This window comes from Mustela erminea, chromosome 9 (assembly GCF_009829155.1).
Source record: "Mustela erminea isolate mMusErm1 chromosome 9, mMusErm1.Pri, whole genome shotgun sequence".
Taxonomy (NCBI): domain Eukaryota; kingdom Metazoa; phylum Chordata; class Mammalia; order Carnivora; family Mustelidae; genus Mustela; species Mustela erminea.
The window spans coordinates 29,257,510-29,275,914 of record NC_045622.1 but is presented as its reverse complement, the minus strand read 5'-3'; the positions used below and the strand labels follow the sequence as shown (position 1 = coordinate 29,275,914).

At 41.2% G+C, this 18,405-nt stretch overlaps 1 protein-coding gene across 3 annotated transcripts in view; it reads right to left on the bottom strand.

The window, feature by feature from the left end:
• Positions 1 to 11,620: 11,620 nt before the first annotated feature.
• The window catches only part of LOC116599262 (beta-galactosidase-1-like protein 2), an 81,253-nt gene continuing 74,468 nt past the window's right edge, over positions 11,621 to 18,405 (bottom strand). For 2 of the 3 annotated variants that reach the window (XM_032359046.1, XM_032359047.1), the window contains exons 10-16: positions 17,773 to 17,919; positions 15,414 to 15,485; positions 14,602 to 14,689; positions 14,184 to 14,271; positions 13,710 to 13,821; positions 12,881 to 12,997; positions 11,621 to 12,770 (exon numbers count right to left, since the gene is read on the bottom strand). In XM_032359046.1, the coding sequence (XP_032214937.1) occupies positions 12,573 to 12,770; positions 12,881 to 12,997; positions 13,710 to 13,821; positions 14,184 to 14,271; positions 14,602 to 14,689; positions 15,414 to 15,485; positions 17,773 to 17,919 (822 nt within the window). In that variant the 3' untranslated portion in view covers positions 11,621 to 12,572. The remainder of the gene's footprint in view (positions 12,771 to 12,880; positions 12,998 to 13,709; positions 13,822 to 14,183; positions 14,272 to 14,601; positions 14,690 to 15,413; positions 15,486 to 17,772; positions 17,920 to 18,405) is intronic. The other variant, XM_032359045.1, reaches the window with a different exon arrangement.

Here is an 18,405-nt window from a genome sequence, read left to right as displayed (position 1 = left end):
AGATGACATGACACTTTATGCATAAAATCCAAAAGACTGCACCCCAAAATTGTTAGAACTCATACAACAATTCATCAAAGTGGCAGGATATAAAAATCAATCCACAGAAATCACTTGCATGTCTATACACAACAATGTGACTAAAGAAAGAGAAATTAAGGAATCGATCCCATCTACAATTGTACCAAAAAAAATCACAAGATACCTAGGAATAAACCTAACCAAAGAGTAAAGGATCTGTACTCTAAAAACTACAGATCACTTAGGAAAGAGATTGAGGAAGACACAAAGAGATGGAAAAACATTCATGCTCATGGATTGGAAGAATAAGTATTGTTAAAATGTATGTGCTACCCAGCAATCTATACATTCAATGCAATCCCTATCAAAATGCCATGGACATTTTTCACAGGTCTGGAACCAGAAAAGACCCTGAATAGGCAGAGGAATGTTGAAAAAGAAAACCAAATTGGGGGGCATCAGAATGCCTGACTTCAAGCTACATTACATCAAGACAGCATGGTACTGGCACAAAAACAGACATATAGCTCAGTGAAGCAGAATAGAGAACCCCAAATGGCCCTTAAACTTTATGGTCAGCTAATCTTTGACAAAGCAGGAATAACTATCCAATGGATAAATGACAGTTTCTTCAATAAATGGTGCTGGGAAAATTGGGCAGCCACATGCCGAAGAATGAAACTGGATCATTTTCTAACACCACACACAAAGATAAATTCAAAGTGTATGAAAGTCTGAAATGAGAGACAGGAATCCATCAAAATCCTAGAAGAGAACATAGACAGCAACCTCTTCGACCTCTTCAACTTCTTGCTAGACATGTCTCCAAAGGCAAAGGAAACAAAACCAAAAATGAACTCTTGGGAATTCATCACAATAAAAAGCTTCTGCACAGCAAAGGAAACAGTCAACAAAACTAAACGGTAACCTATGCAATGGAAGAAGGTATTTGCAAATGACATAACAGATAAAGGGCTAGTATCTAAGATCTATAAAGAACTTATCAAATTCAACACCCAGAAAACAAAATAATCCAGTGAAGAAATGGGCAGAAGACACGAACAGCCATATCTCCAAAGAGTCATACAAATGACCAACAGACATGAAAAACGTGCTCCACATCACTTGTCATCAGGGAAATACAAATCAAATACAAACCAAAACCACAATGAATACCACTTCATACCAGTCAGAATGGCTAAAATTAACAAGACAGGAAACAACAGATGTTGGCAAGGATGCAGGAGATGTTGAACCCTCCTACACTGTTGGTGGGAATGCAACAGTGATACAGCCACTCTGGAAAACAGTATAGAGGTTCCTCAGTAAGTTAAAAATAGAGATATCCTATGATCTAGCAATTGCACTACTGGGTATTTACCCCAAAGGTACAGATGTAGGGAAATGAAGGGGCATCTGCACTCCAATGTTCATAGCAGCAATGTTTGTGGAATAGCCAAACTGTGGAGTGAGCCGAGATGTCCTGTAACAGAAGAGTGAATACAGAAGATGCGGTTTATATATACGATGGAATATTACTTAGCCAGCAGAAAGGATAATACTTACCATTGATATGGACATAGATGGAACTGAAGGATATTATGCTAAGAAAAATATGTCAATCACAGGAAGACAATTATCATATGGTTTCATTCATGTGTGGAATATAAGAAATAGTGCAGAGGATCATAGGGGAAAGGAAGGAAAACTGAATGGGTAGAAATCAGAGAGGGAGACAAACCATGAGAGACTCTTGACTCTGGGAAACAAACTGAGGGTTGCTTAAGGGGAGATGGGTGGTAGGACGGGGCAACTAGGTGATAAGCATTAAAGAGGGTACATAATGTGATGAGCACTGAGATTATATAAAATTGATGGATTATTGAACACTACATCTGAAACTAATGTTGTACTATATGATGGCTAATTGAATTCAATTTTTTAAAAAAGGAAATCTAGTGATGAGAGGACCATTTTCTTTTTTTAAAAGATTTTATTTATTTATTTGAGAGGGAGAAAGAGAGCACAAGTAGGGGGAGGGGCAGAGACAGAGGGAGAAGCAGACTCCCCACTGAGCAGGGAGCCTGACCTGGGACTTTATCCCTGGATACTGGGACTGTGACCTGAGACAAAGGCAGATGCTTAACTGATTAAGCCACCCATGTGCCCCATGAGAGGATCAATTTCTAGATGAAAATGCTGGGTCAGATAGTCATGACTGTTCTATGAGGCAATCTGTCTTCCGTAGCTTCTCAGAAAGAGGAAGTTCTCAAACCCCAAAGCATAGAGACTGATGATGCCAGTGGAGCCTTATTTCAAAGGTTCCAATTGACTCTGAAGTGGCCACAAATACTAATTCTGTGGAGAGATAGGCGATCTGGGGCAGGGTTGGATTACTCTCTCCCACATTACTTAAAAGGCTGTAGGGAGTCCCAGTGAAATTTGGCCATCTGTCTAGTGACTGATGATAGTTGCATTAAGGAAATTCCCTAATGTGAGATATATTGTCTAGAATTTTTCAAAGAGACCAATCAAGTGCTAGGCTTTTTTCTCTGTAGTTAGCGGCTAAAGGACCACTTTAATCTTTTATCTTTAATTGGGTGTAGAATTTTTCTTCAGGCTACAGCCCAAAGATTTTACCTAAGATGATTGCTTAAGAAGTTGGGTCTTGGATTTTATCTTCATTCAATCCCCACTCTTTCTCAATCAGCTGTGCTTGGGTGTCATGTAATGTTTGTGGAATGTGATAATGAAGAATGCTTTCTTTTTTTTTAAGATTTTATTTTTTATTTGACACAGAGAGAGAGATCACAAGTAGGCAGAGAAGCAGGCAGAGAGAGAGGGGGAAACAGGCTCCCCACTGAGCAGAGAGCCTGATGCGGGGCTCGATTTTAGGACCCTGAGATCATGACCCGAACTGAAGGCAGAAGCTTAACCTTCTGAGCCACCCAGGTTCCTCTGAAGTATGCTTTCTTAAGGACCAGAAATAGAAAGCCTATCTTTGTTCCCCCACTCCCTCAATGGCTACTGCCCCAAATGGGCAAATCCAAAAGACACTCCATTCATTTATCTTACTGGCCTGTACGTATACTCGCGTACAGTGGAGCTTCCTTTTCTTTGCTCTCTGATTATCTGTTTTGAGAAATGTCACCCAGTGGACATCAGTCATTAGGTCAGGATGTTGCAGCTTTAAGGCACAGAGTGCACTGGGACAGGTTGTGGGATATATGGGAAAACAAGTCTGCCTGAGCCTGCTCAGACCAGTTTTGCATAATCTTTAATACTTGGGTAGCATTTGTTCCACATTTTAAGCTCCTATGACAGGCTTGAATGCCTCTGTACTCAGAGTTCTTAAAGCAAAAGGGATGCATTTCCATTTTATTTATTTATTTGACACAGAAAGAGAGATCACAAGTAGGTATAGAGGCAGGCAGAGAGAGAGGAGGAAGCAGGCTCCCTGCTGAGCAGAGAGTCTGATGCGGGGCTCAATCCTAGGACTCTGGGATCATGACCTGAGCTGAAGGCAGCAGCTTAACCCACTGAGCCACCCAGATGCCCCAGGATGCATTTTCATTTTAAGACTAAAATAACAGCTCGCTCAAAATCTGAACCACTTAAAGAAGTTTCTCTTTCCCTTCACTTTCTACATTTTAAATTATGTTAGCGGTTTCCTGATGCCCGCCCTGCATAGCTTTTTAAAGTGGAACACCAGAAACTTTAGTCCAAATGGAAGCATATGCCAAGTAATAACTCTCTTGCGTTTGTGGGCCTTGGGGTTTTTCAGTATTTGCTGTCTCTCTAGGATTCTTTGTAAACAAAATTTCTCCTTAACATAATAAAAGTTAAAACTCTAGCATAACTTTTGTCACCATCAATATGTCTGTGAGATGTTCTGTTCCTTCCCCTTCCTGGGAATCTCTTATGTTGTGTCTTGGCCAGAAATAGGAGACCCTGATTACATGTTTACAAGGAGCTAAATACAATTAAGTACTTATTTTGGAATTGCAACAACCCCACACCCTTCTCTCTCCTGATATTTGTTTTTCACACATGTATACAGAATCATTAATTGCAATGTCTTTTGCATATGCATTAAACTTTGAAATAAAAAATTCTACTTTTTGTGCATCTTCTTTTTAAAAATTATTAAAATAAAGAAAAATATGGCAGTTCCTGACTCCTGTTTCCTGGTAAGATCTAGACTAGCAAGTCTTCCAGCCCAGTCCAAAAATATGCAGATGTAATGACCAAGTTAGCTGGTCTGGTGTGGAAGGAAACAGTGGATCAGTGATAGAAAGGCAGGTATCAGCCTTTAAGGATGGAGTGGTGAATGGGGCAGAGGAGAACATTTGCCTGGGGATTCCTTTTTCCCTTACAGCTCCAGCTTATTGCTACATTTTTGAAACTGGAGTTAAGAAAACAGTGGGAGCTGTTTTTCACAAATTTATTTTAGGAGAAAAGGTTTCAAATGTAGCATTTTATAATAGCAGTTTAATGTGGTGGTCCCTCGATGTTCCAGGGTTGCACTGAGTCAGCCACTGTTTTTCTGATGCAGATTGTTAACCTCCCAGGTGCCATGCAGCCTTCTCTTGCTCTGGAACTCATTCAAAGCTTCTAGACATGAGTTCTGTTAGGGATTAACACGCTTACAACATAGGTCCATTTCTGGGGACTGATCCTATTAGTGAATGTCTTAAGTATAAAGCTCTTAGGACAGTACCTAGCATTTAATGAACACTGTACAAACATTTGCAATTATTGCTATGTATTTTAATAGGTGCCAGAATGAAACTCGCTTTCTTACTGGACCACATGAATTTTAGAATTACTCTGATAAATGCCATGAATTCTTGAGATTTTAGTTGGAATTACATTAGAGTGTACATTAATTAAATTTTAATAATATTAAGTCTTCCAGTCTAAAAACATGGTATGTATTCCTATTCATTAAGGTCTTCTTTTATGTATTTCAATTGAAGTTTGTATTTTTCTCTATAATAGTCTTGCACATTATGTTAGGGTTATTTCCAGAAAGTTTATAGTTTTTGTTGCTATCATGAATGTTAGGTCCATGATCAAAGGAGCGAGACTGATACAAAGCGAAGGTCAAGCAAAGCTTTATTTCGCACCAGGCATCGAGAATCAAACAGATTGGTCAGGGCCGCCTCTTACAGAGAGGGCGACCACCCCCAGCCTCACAGACTAACTTTTATAGAGCAAAGGCCATGTGGTTGGGCCTGGCCACACACAGGTGGCCAGTGAGGTTGTAATGCACAGAGAAAGCTGCACAGTCATGCTAGGTCACACACGGGTGGCCAACTGAATTACAATTCACCCCATAGTAGCTATTCGAACTAACCTATCCCCTTGGTCAGAACTGGCGCCCAAAAGGCGCCCAAAAGGCGGGGGCCCACACTCCTTGGTAGCTAGGGAGGCATATGCGCACTCCACTGATTGGATGTCTCCACCTGGTCCGACTCATCCTTGCATTTGGGCTATTATCTCCACCTGACCTGACCCACCCTTGTATTTGGGCTCTGTTATCAGGGACTGGTCGACCATATTTTACTGGTTTCCCGGACTTGCTTTTAAATAAGTTCCCCTTGGCAGGGGGAGGGCAGGCAAGGTCAGTTTACGTTTTACCGCATAAACAACAAAATCACTGTTTAACCAAGGTGAAATTGCTCTGGCTAAGTAAGCCCTTACATGAACAGTATCTTTTTTTTTTAATAACATGCTATAATTCGTGCTTGCTGGTACATGGGCTCTCGATTAGTTCGTATATTTCAACCTTGAGTCTAGTAACTTATTAATTTCTAAGAGTTTGTCAATGCAGTCTCTCGAGTTTTATATAAAGATCAATTACAGTTCTGCATTTTATATTTCAGTGCTTTTTTCAATGTATTATTTTTGTCGTTGTTGTCTGGTTGGCTAGGACTGCCAACAGAATGTTGATAAATGATAATAGTGGAGCTCCTATATTTCTCCAGAATTTAATGTGGCTATTTCTCCATAAGATATTTGGTAGAAGATCTGTAGATAATATTGATTGTCAACCTGATGAAAGTTAAGTCTGATGACCTGAGGCCCTTTGCCTTCCAACTAAATCATGTTCTGTTAGCAAGGAAGAAAGGGAAGAGACTATTGAATAGACAATAATTTTGCTGTCATTATAGCCAAACCAATAAATAATATCAAAAAAAAGGAAAATAAGATTAAGATGTTAAAAAGTAGACAGAAACCATCAGAATTTGCAGATAAAACATTTAAAGGACAATTGACAAACTTACAAGTGAGGAGTTTTAGGAAGGTGGCACAGATATCTAGGCAATTTGTGTCTACTAGAAACAATGACTCTCAAACCTAGCTGTAAAACGGAATCATCTAGAAAGCATTTAAAAAATCTTGTGTCCACCAGAATATCTAAAACAAGTTTGGAAAAATAACAAAATTAGAAGGCTCAAGTTTCCTGATTTTAAAAACTTAACAGAAAGCTACAGTGATCAAGATAGTGCAGTACTGGCCTAAAAATAGATACAAAATTGAATGGAATAAAATTGACAGTCCAGCAATAAATTCATACATTCATGGTGAATTAATTTTTGGCAAAGGTTACAAGACAATTTGATGAAAAACAGTCATTTCAACAAATGGTGAGTCATTTCAACAAATCCAAGACACATGGATATTCTTGTGCGAAATAATAAAATTGGACCCCCAAAATTAATTCAAAATTTATTAGAGATCTAAATTTAAGAGTTCAAACTGCAAAACTCTTAGAAAACATAGAATTAAATTCTTTATAACCTTGAGTCAGGCAGTAGTTTCTTAGATATAAATGACATTAAGCATGAACAACAAAAGAAAAAATAGATATGTTGGGCTCTATTAAACTTAAAACATATGGTACTTCAGATACTATCAAGAAAATGAAAGAGCACCTAGGTGGCTCAGTCAGTTGAATGTCTGACTTTGGGTTTTGGCTCAGGTCATAATCTTACGAGTCGTGAGATCAAGTCCTACATTGAACTCATGCCATGCACTGAGACTCCTTGGGATTCTTTCCCTCTTCCTTCCACCTCCCTCCCCAGGTGCACAAGTATGCACACTCTCTCTGTCCTAAATAAATAAATAAATCTTTTTTAAAGAAGAAGAAAGGGGGCACCTGGGTAGCTCAGTGGGATAAGCCTCTGCCTTTGGCTCAGGTCGTGATCCCAGGGTCATGGGTTCGAGCCCCACATTGGGCTATCTGCTCATCAGGGAACCTGCTTCCCCCTATCTCTCTCTGCCTGCATCTCTGCCTACTTGTGATCTTTGTCAGGTAAATAAATAAAATATTTTTTAAAAAAAGAAGAAGAAGAAGAAGAAAGAAAGAAAAAGAAAATGAAAGAAACCCCCAGAACAAGAGTAAATATTTATAAATCATATATCTGAAAAAGGACTTGTATCTAAAATATACAAACTCATAATGCGTCAATTAAAAAGTAAACCAAATTTTTTAAAAGATTAAGGGTATGTCAAAAGATTTGAATAGACATTCCTCCAAAGCATGTAAACAAATGGCCAATAACCATGAAAAATGCTCCACATTGTCATTCATTATCATCATATCTTTAGGGAAGTACAAATCAAAACTTACCAGATCATGCCTGAGTGAAAGATCCATGCCAAGTCAGACAATGGATTTTAATGTAACTGAGTTCAAGACGTTTATAAGATTTTAGATTCCACATCTCTACTAATCTTTAAGAAACTACTTCTTGTAACATTTTGGTGTAACACCAAAGAATATCCAAAATAATTTCCTGTGAAGACTGTTAAAATACTTCTCCTTTTTTCCAGTTACGTATCTGTGTTAAGCTGGATTTTCTTCATATGCTTCAACAAAAACAACATAATGCAGTAGATTGAATCTAGAAGCACATATGAGAATCCAGGTATCATCTATTTAGCCTAAAGACATTAGCCAAAATGTAAAACAATGATATATTTCTCACTGAACTTTTAAAGTATACTTTAAAATTTTTTTAATAAAAAATGAGTTTATTGAATTTATTTTTAAGTGAATTAATAAATAAATATTATTTTAAAAACTTGATATCTACACTATATTCCATACTTATCAAATCAAATCCTTTGGAGGTAGAATCTAAACATTATTTTTATAAACTTCCCCAGATGATTCCAATGTATAGACAAGTTTAGAACTAGCACCCTAGAGCAATGTTCTCAAGTTTTGGTGTTTATCAACATCACCTGGGGAACTTGGTAAGACTATGAGTTGTAGGCTTCATGCTACTTCAGTAAGCCTAGACCACTATATTTTTTATTAGTTCTTCAGGTGAGTTGATACACACCAAGCGTGAAGAACCACTATCATACAGGTCAAGAGCATTAGGCCCCTTTCTTAACTCTATTTGGATCCTGGACCTGTTATTTGACGTAATGTCTTCTTTCCAGAAGATGTGGGTTCACTCTTCCTTTTCATGGGTTTCAGTAAGCAAAATATCAAGAGGAAATGCCCTGCTTTGACTGAAAGGACTCTTACTGCAAGTGGTGTAATCAAGCAGAAATGCACCCCAGCTCCTGCGGGGACTGCTGCTTGTCCTGTCTCCCTGAGGAGCCTCCCTTCCAGTCTGTGCTGCACAGTCATGGAGGGTCTGTCGCCAAGTCTAGGGGCAAGAGCTACTAAAGTGAACTCAGAGGATGGTGCTCTGATGGTTAGGTGACAAATGAATCTACCACACCTGTCTCCAGAATACAAAGTTCTGTATTGGGTTGGTTTTGTTGTATCTTCAGAATTTGCATGACTGCCACTCAGGATTTCTCCTGGTTTGTCAAACCCATGATACCCTTGCTCATCCAAATGTTAGTAAGCCAGGGATGGGAGTCTGTTATCAGCTAGATTTCAGATGTCAGGGAGAGGCTGGGCCTGGCTGCAGATGGCTGTGACCTTTTTTTTTTTTTTTAATTTTATTTATTTATTTGACACAGAAAGAGATCACAAGTAGGCAGAGAGGCAGGCAGAGAGAGAGGAAGGGAAGCAGGCTCCCTGCTGAGCAGAGAGCCCGATGCGGGGCTCGATCCCAGGACCCTGGGATTATGACCTGAGCGGAAGGCAGAGGCTTAACCCACTGAGCCACCCAGGCACCCCAGATGGCTGTGATCTTGATGATGTTACACTGGCATAAGCAATGGAGAGCTATCGCCTGAGGGACAGCAAGTTTACAGAGGGTAACAAGCATAAAGGCCTTCCGGGCCCCATGTTGGTTAACTTTCTCTCCTTCCACGGATTTGTCAAAAACTGAGCAGAGCTTGTATTCCTGCATAAATTTAGGTTGCTGAGAGAAAGAGAGAGAGAAAGGACATCTAGAAACCAGCTCATTGTTTAGCAGATTACAGAATGGTTTCAGGTGCTCCACTCCCTTCCCAGACAGATTTGTGTTCCTAAGGCTAGACGTGTAGGAAGCTTATGGACAGAAATACTGCCTACTATACAAAGACATCTGTATTATATAGGAGAGGACAGACTTCTCTGTCAGTCCTCAACCTCTTCAATCTGCCCCTAGAAGAACAGAACAGGCACTTAGTCTTCCTGTTTGAGCTTTTTGACAGAATCTAGATGAAAATATTCAGTGTCACTAAATTTTGCTTGAGTATCTCCGTGTTTAACACTGATGGACCCTAAAGATACAACAATTAAAGAAGGACAAATATTCACACAGCAACTCACTTGGATAGAGAAATTGCATTTAGGCTATTAATTAACCTGGTATTTCACCCAAGGCACTAACTTCTGGTTATCTGGGGGGAAAAATAACATTAAATCACCGTTAAAGCTTCTTCCAGTAAGATAGCATAGACTAGGTAAGAATATTTGACTGGCCTAAGTGTTGTCTATATTACCTGGGGATCTTAAGGAATCATGAAGACCAGACACCAGTAATGCGCTGTGCCTCTTATAGCAACACACCATATTGTGCTTATTTATAGAGGTAAAGGGATAATATTAGTAAAAATGTCATGTGATTTTTCTTTTCAGTCTATCCCTTCTAGGACTTTAACCCCAGTTTACACTATGAATCCATTAATCTATGAGGATATTAGAATTTCTTTCAAAAGTAGTACAAAAAAGAAAGAATAAGCTGTTTCTGTCATTCAGAACTAGGATTATGCAGAAGAAAAACAGAGTCATAGACTATTATCTTGAAGGAAGATTTCCCAGATTCTGTCATCGTTGCCTTTTATTTACAAAAGTTTAATCCCCAAGGTTCCCAACTTCTAGCTCTTTCCTGTGAGGTAGGGAAAGCACCACTTCTGACTAGGAGAACCTGGTATGCTCTATAGGAGTGTTTCTCTCCTGAAGGGATTTTTGCCTCTAGAGGAAATCTGGGTAATATCTGCACACATTTTGGTTGTCGTAACTAAGAGGGTTGTGCTACAGCATGTAGTGCATAGAGACCAGGGATGCTGTTCAACATCCTGCAATAGTCAGGCAGCCCCTGCCACACAGACTTATCTGGCCCAAAAGAGTAACAGTCTTGAGACAGGCTGAGATCCTGCTCTATGACTAAGATGCTCAAAGTGTGGTCCTCAGACCAGCATTATTGCCATCACCTAGGAACTTGGTAAAAATGCAAATCCTCAGCCCCCCCCCCCCACCTAAGAACAACTGAACTAGAAATTCTGGGAAAGGAGACCAGCAATCTGTGTTTTAACAAGCCCTCCAGGTGATGCCCACACTAAGGCTTGTGCTCTATGGAAGTCAGAAGCAATGATACAGGACCACTGATACTTTCCAGATCTGGGTTATGGTGAGAGGAGAAACAAGAGATAGAGGAAGAAGCCCTGTTTCCAGCTTGCTCTTTCCTCCTTGGCAGGTTTGAACTGAGAGATGTGGCCCTGGGATGGAAAGTGAAGGAAGCATCAAGCAGGGAGATCACGCTCTCCAACCTCCTTGGGCTATGGAAGTTCTGGTCCACATGGATACTGCTGGTCCCCTGGCTTTTGCAGATGCAAAGAGTGGACTCAGGATCTTGATTCTGGGAGGAATGCAGCCTCTTGCACAACTGAAATCTGACTGTGATTCCTTATGGTCTTGGCTTGGAAGTCTCGACAGCCCTTGATGCAATGACAACTCACCTTCATGGTCACCCACTCTCCCAAGCTTCCCAGAAGCCTGTCAGCTAACCCTAGGGCCAGTTTATACCCTGCTGAAATTTGCCACAGTAGAAAGTAAAGCTCCACAGATCTCCCCTTTGCCTGTCCAGACAGTCGATGCATCTCCAACACTTAAGTAGCTCCCTGTGCTCTCACTATGGCTCAGAAGGTCTGCAGCACCCAGAGGACTGGGAGTACAACATGGACTCAAGAAGAGTAGCATATCAGGTACCAAAGATGGTAGTCAGGTGGTGGGTAAAGAATAATAAGGTGACAAGGAGGCACCAGACCAGGCAGTTGGTGTCATGAGTCTCAAAGAAGCAGGGCTTTCCCCTTAACTATAGAAAAGCCAGTGGTATGGTGTGGAATAAGAACTGGAGGGTAAAAGGAAAATATCTTTTAAAAAAAAATACATTGAAAACACAGAGTGTATGTGAACTGCATTAATGTTTACATTTTATTTGATTTCTTCAAAAGATCACTTTTGCTTCAAATTTACATTTGTGGGATCAAGTATTCTGAGCATCTCATTTTTTCAGCATTTTATTTGGTGGTCAAACAGCCTTTATTGTAGCAGTATGATAAAGGGTATGCACTAAGTAGGTCTATTTTGTAATGAGCATCAGAAAAAGGTTAGCTAACCTATGCCAAAAGAGGAACATACTGGCAAATTAGGAAGAGGATGGTAGGCCCAAAGCAGGGACTGGATAAGTGGAGAAGCCAGGGTAGTTTCAGCAACTGAGTTATCAGGATGGGTAGGTTACTCACAGCCCCACTGTTGAAGTGATTCATCTCAATCAATTTCATACATTATGTCACAACACTCAAGATTCAATATCCTGGAAAAGAAAGTCTGATTAATCTACTGTATGTCACATGCCCACCCCTGGCAGGGAAGGACACTTGCAGGTTAGAAGAAAGGGCAGTGTGATTATTAGTCCCACAAAGTCTCTAATGAAGGGAACAAGGGTGATTCTCCAAAAAGACCTCTGGATCCTGCTACCAACATAAGGATCAGGAAAGCTGGGCATAAGACACAAATGGGCAGGCACAGACACTCTGCAACCGTCTCACCTGTGGTGACTGGGCCATGCAGTCCTCCCTTTGGCAACCTGACAAATGGCACCAGGAAAAGTGCCTAGGAATGACCATACATGGCAGCACAAGAGAGAGCAGTAGGAAGCATATTTCAGAAAAGGCAAGAAGTGAAAAATGTTGGGACCTTGGTTTACAATGAGGGAGGGATCCAGAGAGCACACTGGAAACATCTGGAAGGAAGGGAGGCCCTAAGGGAGTTGGGTTAAGTCTGTTAGAGGAGTAAGCTAGTCAGGTCACTTGGAAATGGGAGGTGATGAGTATAGCTATACAAGGTAAAAGAGAAAACCTAGCTATCAAGCAAAGGCAGTGAAGAAGTGCTCAGGTTCCTGGGAGATAGTACATTCTGACTTCTTTATCTCTAGCTCAGCTAGAAAGACCCAGAAGGATTGACTCAGATGCTGCAAATTTACCCTCCTGAATATCATACCTAGACGAGATATGTTTGTGAATTGGATCTCCAGGCCAGGTTTAAACTCCTCAAACACAATGATCTGTGAAGAGAAAGGAGGTGGGGTGGCCATGAGATTCAAGTTCTGACTCGTTGCAAGGCAAAGGCCAAACGAAGTGGCCTGGGATGAGGGAGGTGTAGGGGGGACCTTACCTCATTTGATCCAGGACGAAGCCAGGGTCCTGGAAGGTAAAAAGTCTCCTGGGGACCTATATTCCAGTAGCGTCCCAGATTCTTTCCATTGACGAATATTACACCTTTTGTCCAGCCCTGAAAAAGATTGGAATGAAGGATTCAAGACCTGAGTTCTAGATGTAATGACACCAGGATGAAGACACACACAACCTATAAACATATCTTATCACAGTCATAGATACACATAGATGGAGTGGATTACCACACATGGCCTTAAATGGAAGGTTACCTGGAGAGGTCTATGTTATTGCCCCTGGCCTGGGGTTGGCTCAACACCTAGGCCTCAAGAAAAAAGGTACTGTTTTCTAACTCGTCTGTCCCAAGTCAGAGAAGGGTCCTTCCATTGACCATCAGGCATTTACCAAAACATGCTGAGCCCCAAACAAAGTTTGAATTCTAGAATTTTGGGGTGATTGTACATTTGCATTAAAATCTCAACATCCCCACCACAGATTGGATGTGTGTTCTAAGGGGCTGAGGGTCTCAATGTCTTGGATTATGTCTGGGAACAAGTGAACCACACTCACTAAATTCTTCATGTAGTAGATTTTACAGCTTCTGCACTAGAACATACTACTTATGCCTCTGTTGCATTTGTTAAGCATCTACTCCTCATTTTTGTCAACACCAGGGAAGGGACAGCCTCCAGAATGCTGTGGAGTGGCTGATGTCCCAGGAAGCCTACATTTCCTTTCACAGGATAGGGCCCATGTACCAAGGAGCTTTATCTCAAAGATCCTTTTCAGATGGGAGTCAGGGGAATAGGCAGGGGAGAAATATCACTAACCTCCATTTTTATGAAGGTGTCTCTGGGGTCATTACCAATTCTCAGGATACCAAGGAAGAAGGCAGGGCCCCGATGTTTGAATACAGCTGGTTTCCAGATGTTAGGAAGGTCCCTAAGAGGAAATCAAACACCAATGGAAAGGTCATGCCCTTCTTTGTATGTCAGCTGTGATTTTTGAGGTAAGTCCCCTTTGTGCCCAAGCCTGGCATTCCTCTTTGCCTCTAAGGGGATATGATGCAGAAAAAACAAACAAACAAAAAGATCAGCAGACCAGGAGTTGCATGAAGGAGGGAATGTTCATCACCCTGCCCCAGACAACTATGAAACTTGGGGTCATTTCCTTCAACACGGTGGGTCTCATCTCTCCTATCTGAAAACAAAGGAGGTTAATCTGCTTGGTCTCTGAGCTTCTTTCCATCTCTAAATCAGAACCATCTTTGATCAATCACCTTGAGTTGATGGTCTGGCACCCACCTTTGTATAAATTTAGTTTTCATATCCAGGCTATGGATTTTAAAATTTCTTAAAGGAGATTTGTTCAAGTAGATATCCCCAATTAAACCTACAAAAGAGGGAATAAAAGGAACATGAAGAAGGCAAGCAGGGATGTGAACACAGAGATGTAAACAGGTTGTGGCCAGGTCTCCCCCCGAAGGAAGATGTTTTCCTGCCTTTATCAAATGGAAGGTTTCTGCAAAATCTTATATAAGTTCTTCCTTCTGTTATACATGTACACTTCTTAGAGCATGCCTCTATGTCCAACATACAGCAGAGATACTGCTGTCCACTAAATCATACACCTGGCCATGACTGTCCGGCTTACAATAAGAGCAACAGGAATTTGATGCCTCAAGGTCTCAACTTCTCCACCCTTGGAAGGAAGGAAGCCTACCTTTTCTCTCCTTATTGATGTCCTGCCCATAGGCAAGGCGGCCTTGATTCTCCACCAGGATCCTCAGTGTTGGGTTATCGTTGTAGACCTGTCCAAGATAGATGAGCCACAGTGAGTACCACTCAGAGAACTTTTCTGTAGACCTCTTAAGTCTTCTCTGAAACTCAGATGAGATTGTAAGCAGGGTGACTGACAGACAGCAGGCCTCAAAAGCCTGCAGAACTCCAGCCCTGGGTCAAGTAAACCCTTAGGTTCTTGCCCTTCCTACTTACTCCATGCTCACCCTCACCCCCATACTAGGCCTTTCAGAAAACAGTCACTCGAACATTTCACTAGAGATTATTGAGGCAGGTGACAAACCTAGAACTTCTGAGCAGCAAATATCCAACAGGTTGAAGTTCTCCTCACCCAAAGCATATACACTTGTACTTTAGAAACACATACAGGGGCGCCTGGGTGGCTCAGTGGGTTGGGCCGCTGCCTTCGGCTCGGGTCGTGATCTCAGGGTCCTGGGATCGAGTCCCGCATCGGGCTCTCTGCTCAGCTCAGCAGGGAGCCTGTTTCCTCCTCTCTCTCTCTGCCTGCCTCTGTGCCTACTTGTGATCTCTCTCTGTCAAATAAATAAATAAAATCTTAAAAAAAAAGAAAAAGAAAAAGAAACACATACAGGTCTCCTGCATCTCTGCTGGGCTCTTATGCTGGGAACATTTCAAAGAACCGTGGAGGAGAAAATAAGCTATCACGAGGTCAGGCCACGTTTACAATTAAGCCAGGGTGCTGAAGTATTAGTTCATCAACACTAGATTATATACCATTTTCTTGGGAATAGTAAGCTGATCAGTAGAACGGTCGAAGATGCCTAAAAAGTTCTCATCCAAAAACACCTGCCAAAGAAAGAGGAGAGCACCATTAGGTCTTCATAAGGAAAGGGATTAAAATGGTCCATAGGAAAGCAAAGAAAAGGCAAGTTCTAGGAGAAGGATTAACTCTGTCTCATAGAATATTACAAGCGAACTATGAGTTGATAAAAATACAACATATTCAAAGCAGTACAGTTGTGAGATGTGTGAGGCAAAGTCTGGAGAAGGATGTTCCAATACCAAATCTGGGCCTTGCTGTACTATAGGGCAAGGAGAGAAGGAACAAAAATTTTAAAAAACTTGCAGGGAATGAGGGGAAAAGGAAGGTAGAGAATGAGTCTTGTGATTGAATGGATCTTGTGAAAGAAGTGATGATCACAGGGAAGATGGGACTCCAGATGCAGGAATCTGCCTGCCTTGCCTGCCTAGGTTCACTCTCATAATGGATACAGTCTTCCAGGTTTCCCTCTACCCTTATCTGAAGAGGCTGCTGCCACCACTGTTTCTCATTTTAAGAATGACCTGGACATAAATCCTTTTTTTCCCCTGTTATCTATTATACTGCTTCAGGCTCAGATAATGTCACCCAGAAGAATCTGCCCTAGCCATGCAGGACCACAGAAGGATAAAATTTGCCCCTTAGATTATTTGAGTCAGGTCATAATTTTCAAATGAAGTTTGACTAGGAAACTATAAAAATTAAAATCCACAGATTTTTTAAAAAGATTTTATTTATTTATTTGACAGATAGAGATCACAAGCGGGCAGAGAGAGAGGAGGAAGTAGGTTCCCCGCTGAGCAGAGAGCCCCATGTGGGACTCGATCCCAGGACCCTGAGATCATGACCTGAGCTGAAGGCAGAGGATTAACCCACTGAGCCACCCAGGCACCCCTAAAATCCACAGATATTAAAAACACAAATATTAATACTATACAAAATGCAGAATTTATATTTTAAGCTAGTTAGAGTCTAATCACAAGGTTTAAATACACTATAATCATTTGTTGAACACCTACTGGCTGGAGCAAAGCGTCACCAAGCTTAACACACAACTCTAGCCATTGAGGAACTCAGAGAGTGACACAAATAAATTTTTAGGATACTCCAAAATAGCTAACATGGAACTGTAGGAAGAATGCCATGGAAGCACAGGGAAGAAAGTGACAAGTCCTGACCCACAGCCAAGTCCAGGCTATTTGGTGAAAATGATGACAGGGGACTGGGAAAATCAATGGAAGACTGTAGACAGGGGAAGAGGCATGCTGAGAATTTTACCTTGGGAAGGAAACTGGTGCCACTGTGAGGGAGGGATTTGACAAAGAGGAGGGGAAAAGTGAGCTATCTGAGAAAGGAAGATTGGTTATGAGACTCTAATAGTAGTAGAGGCAAGATTCAAAGAGACTTCTAAAGCCATGGTGGCATGGAGTTTGAGAGAAGACCCAGTGAGTCATACTGCAGCAAGCATGTGCCCGCTGAGAATAAGGTGTGGAGAGAGGATGAAGGGAACAGCATTTTCAGGTGGGGAGGCTGCAAGTCCATGATTGATGTGAGGAGTACAGGATGAGGGTTATTTAGGAGGGTGATGAATTTGGTTTTGAACATGATGAGTACGAGGAGCCAGCAGAACACATATCTAAGCAAAGAAAAATGTTCAGCAAGGAATTCTCAAGGAATCTGGGTCTGCAGCTCAGGATAATGAGGGGAGGGTTGGAGTTACCACCGGGAGTGCCTGAAACTTTGGGAGAAGATGACACAGGTAGCACAGAGAGGGCTTTTTGCAGGAGAATTTCACCAAGACCTGAGGAAACTCTGCTAGCTCTTAACTTGGAGTGAGATGATGAAGTCTTTACCCTTGGCTCTGTTGTTTTCTAGTCAAATATCCTCTGAAAGTCATTTAACTTCTCTGAGATTTTTTCATTTGTCACAAATATCTTAGACGGGTGTTTTGAGAATTAAATGAGAGCAGCACATTGTAATGTGCTGTGTAAATGTAGGGATTGCTGGGCAGTTAAGTACAGGGACTCCTGAAGCTCCTCTGGAGTCTCCTTTAAAGAACTCCACCAACTCCCATAAGGATTCAATGAATATGCTCCCTCCCTGGGAACTAACAGAAACCTCTGACCTATGACAACAGTAGCTCACATATCAAACATTTCACAAATGTTTGAACAAACAAGACAAAGGTTAAGAAACAGTGATGAATTTTTGAAGGTAAAAAAGATTTGACTGTCATGTAGATATTCACCTCAGCAACACAACCGGGTTTTACTAGCAGAGAAGTGCCACTGGGACCCATCCACTGTCCCTTACCTGACCTCGGTCTTGAACATGATTCTTTGTGGTAAGGAGGCCACTGGTGGTGATCACAGTCTCATAAAGTATGTATCCATAAGACTGACCATTCCCCTGGTTCACAGATAGCTCCTCCATGCAAATCGGCTTGACAGAGCTGATGGGCTGAGACAGAAACAGGAACAAAAACCAGGCTGAACATTCAGGCTTAGAGAGACAAATTTCAGAAACCAACACCCAAAGCCCACTTCTCCAGTGGAACTGCCCCCAAAGAGTCTTGAAGACAAATGTATAAAAAAGGAATATATAATGATAATCATGCTTAAGTGTCACATATTAATGTCCTTTTTAAAAACTAAAAGTTTTCCTAACCACCTTTATATTTCTCTACCTTGCTCATCAATTTATGATAAGGCCTGGACTAGACTCCTGATTTCAGGAACTCCATGCCAGCTGCACCATACTCTATCATTGGTCATCTCTTCTTGTTCCTTCATATAGTAAAAGAAATCATCCTAACCCACGGTCTAACTGTGACTATTCATGAATCTGCCTATCTAACAGTGACCTAAAGCACTCAATATTTGTTAACCCCCGTGTCTGTTAGATTTTTCCTTCTAACAGAAGGAAAATGATTCATCCTTCATTTAG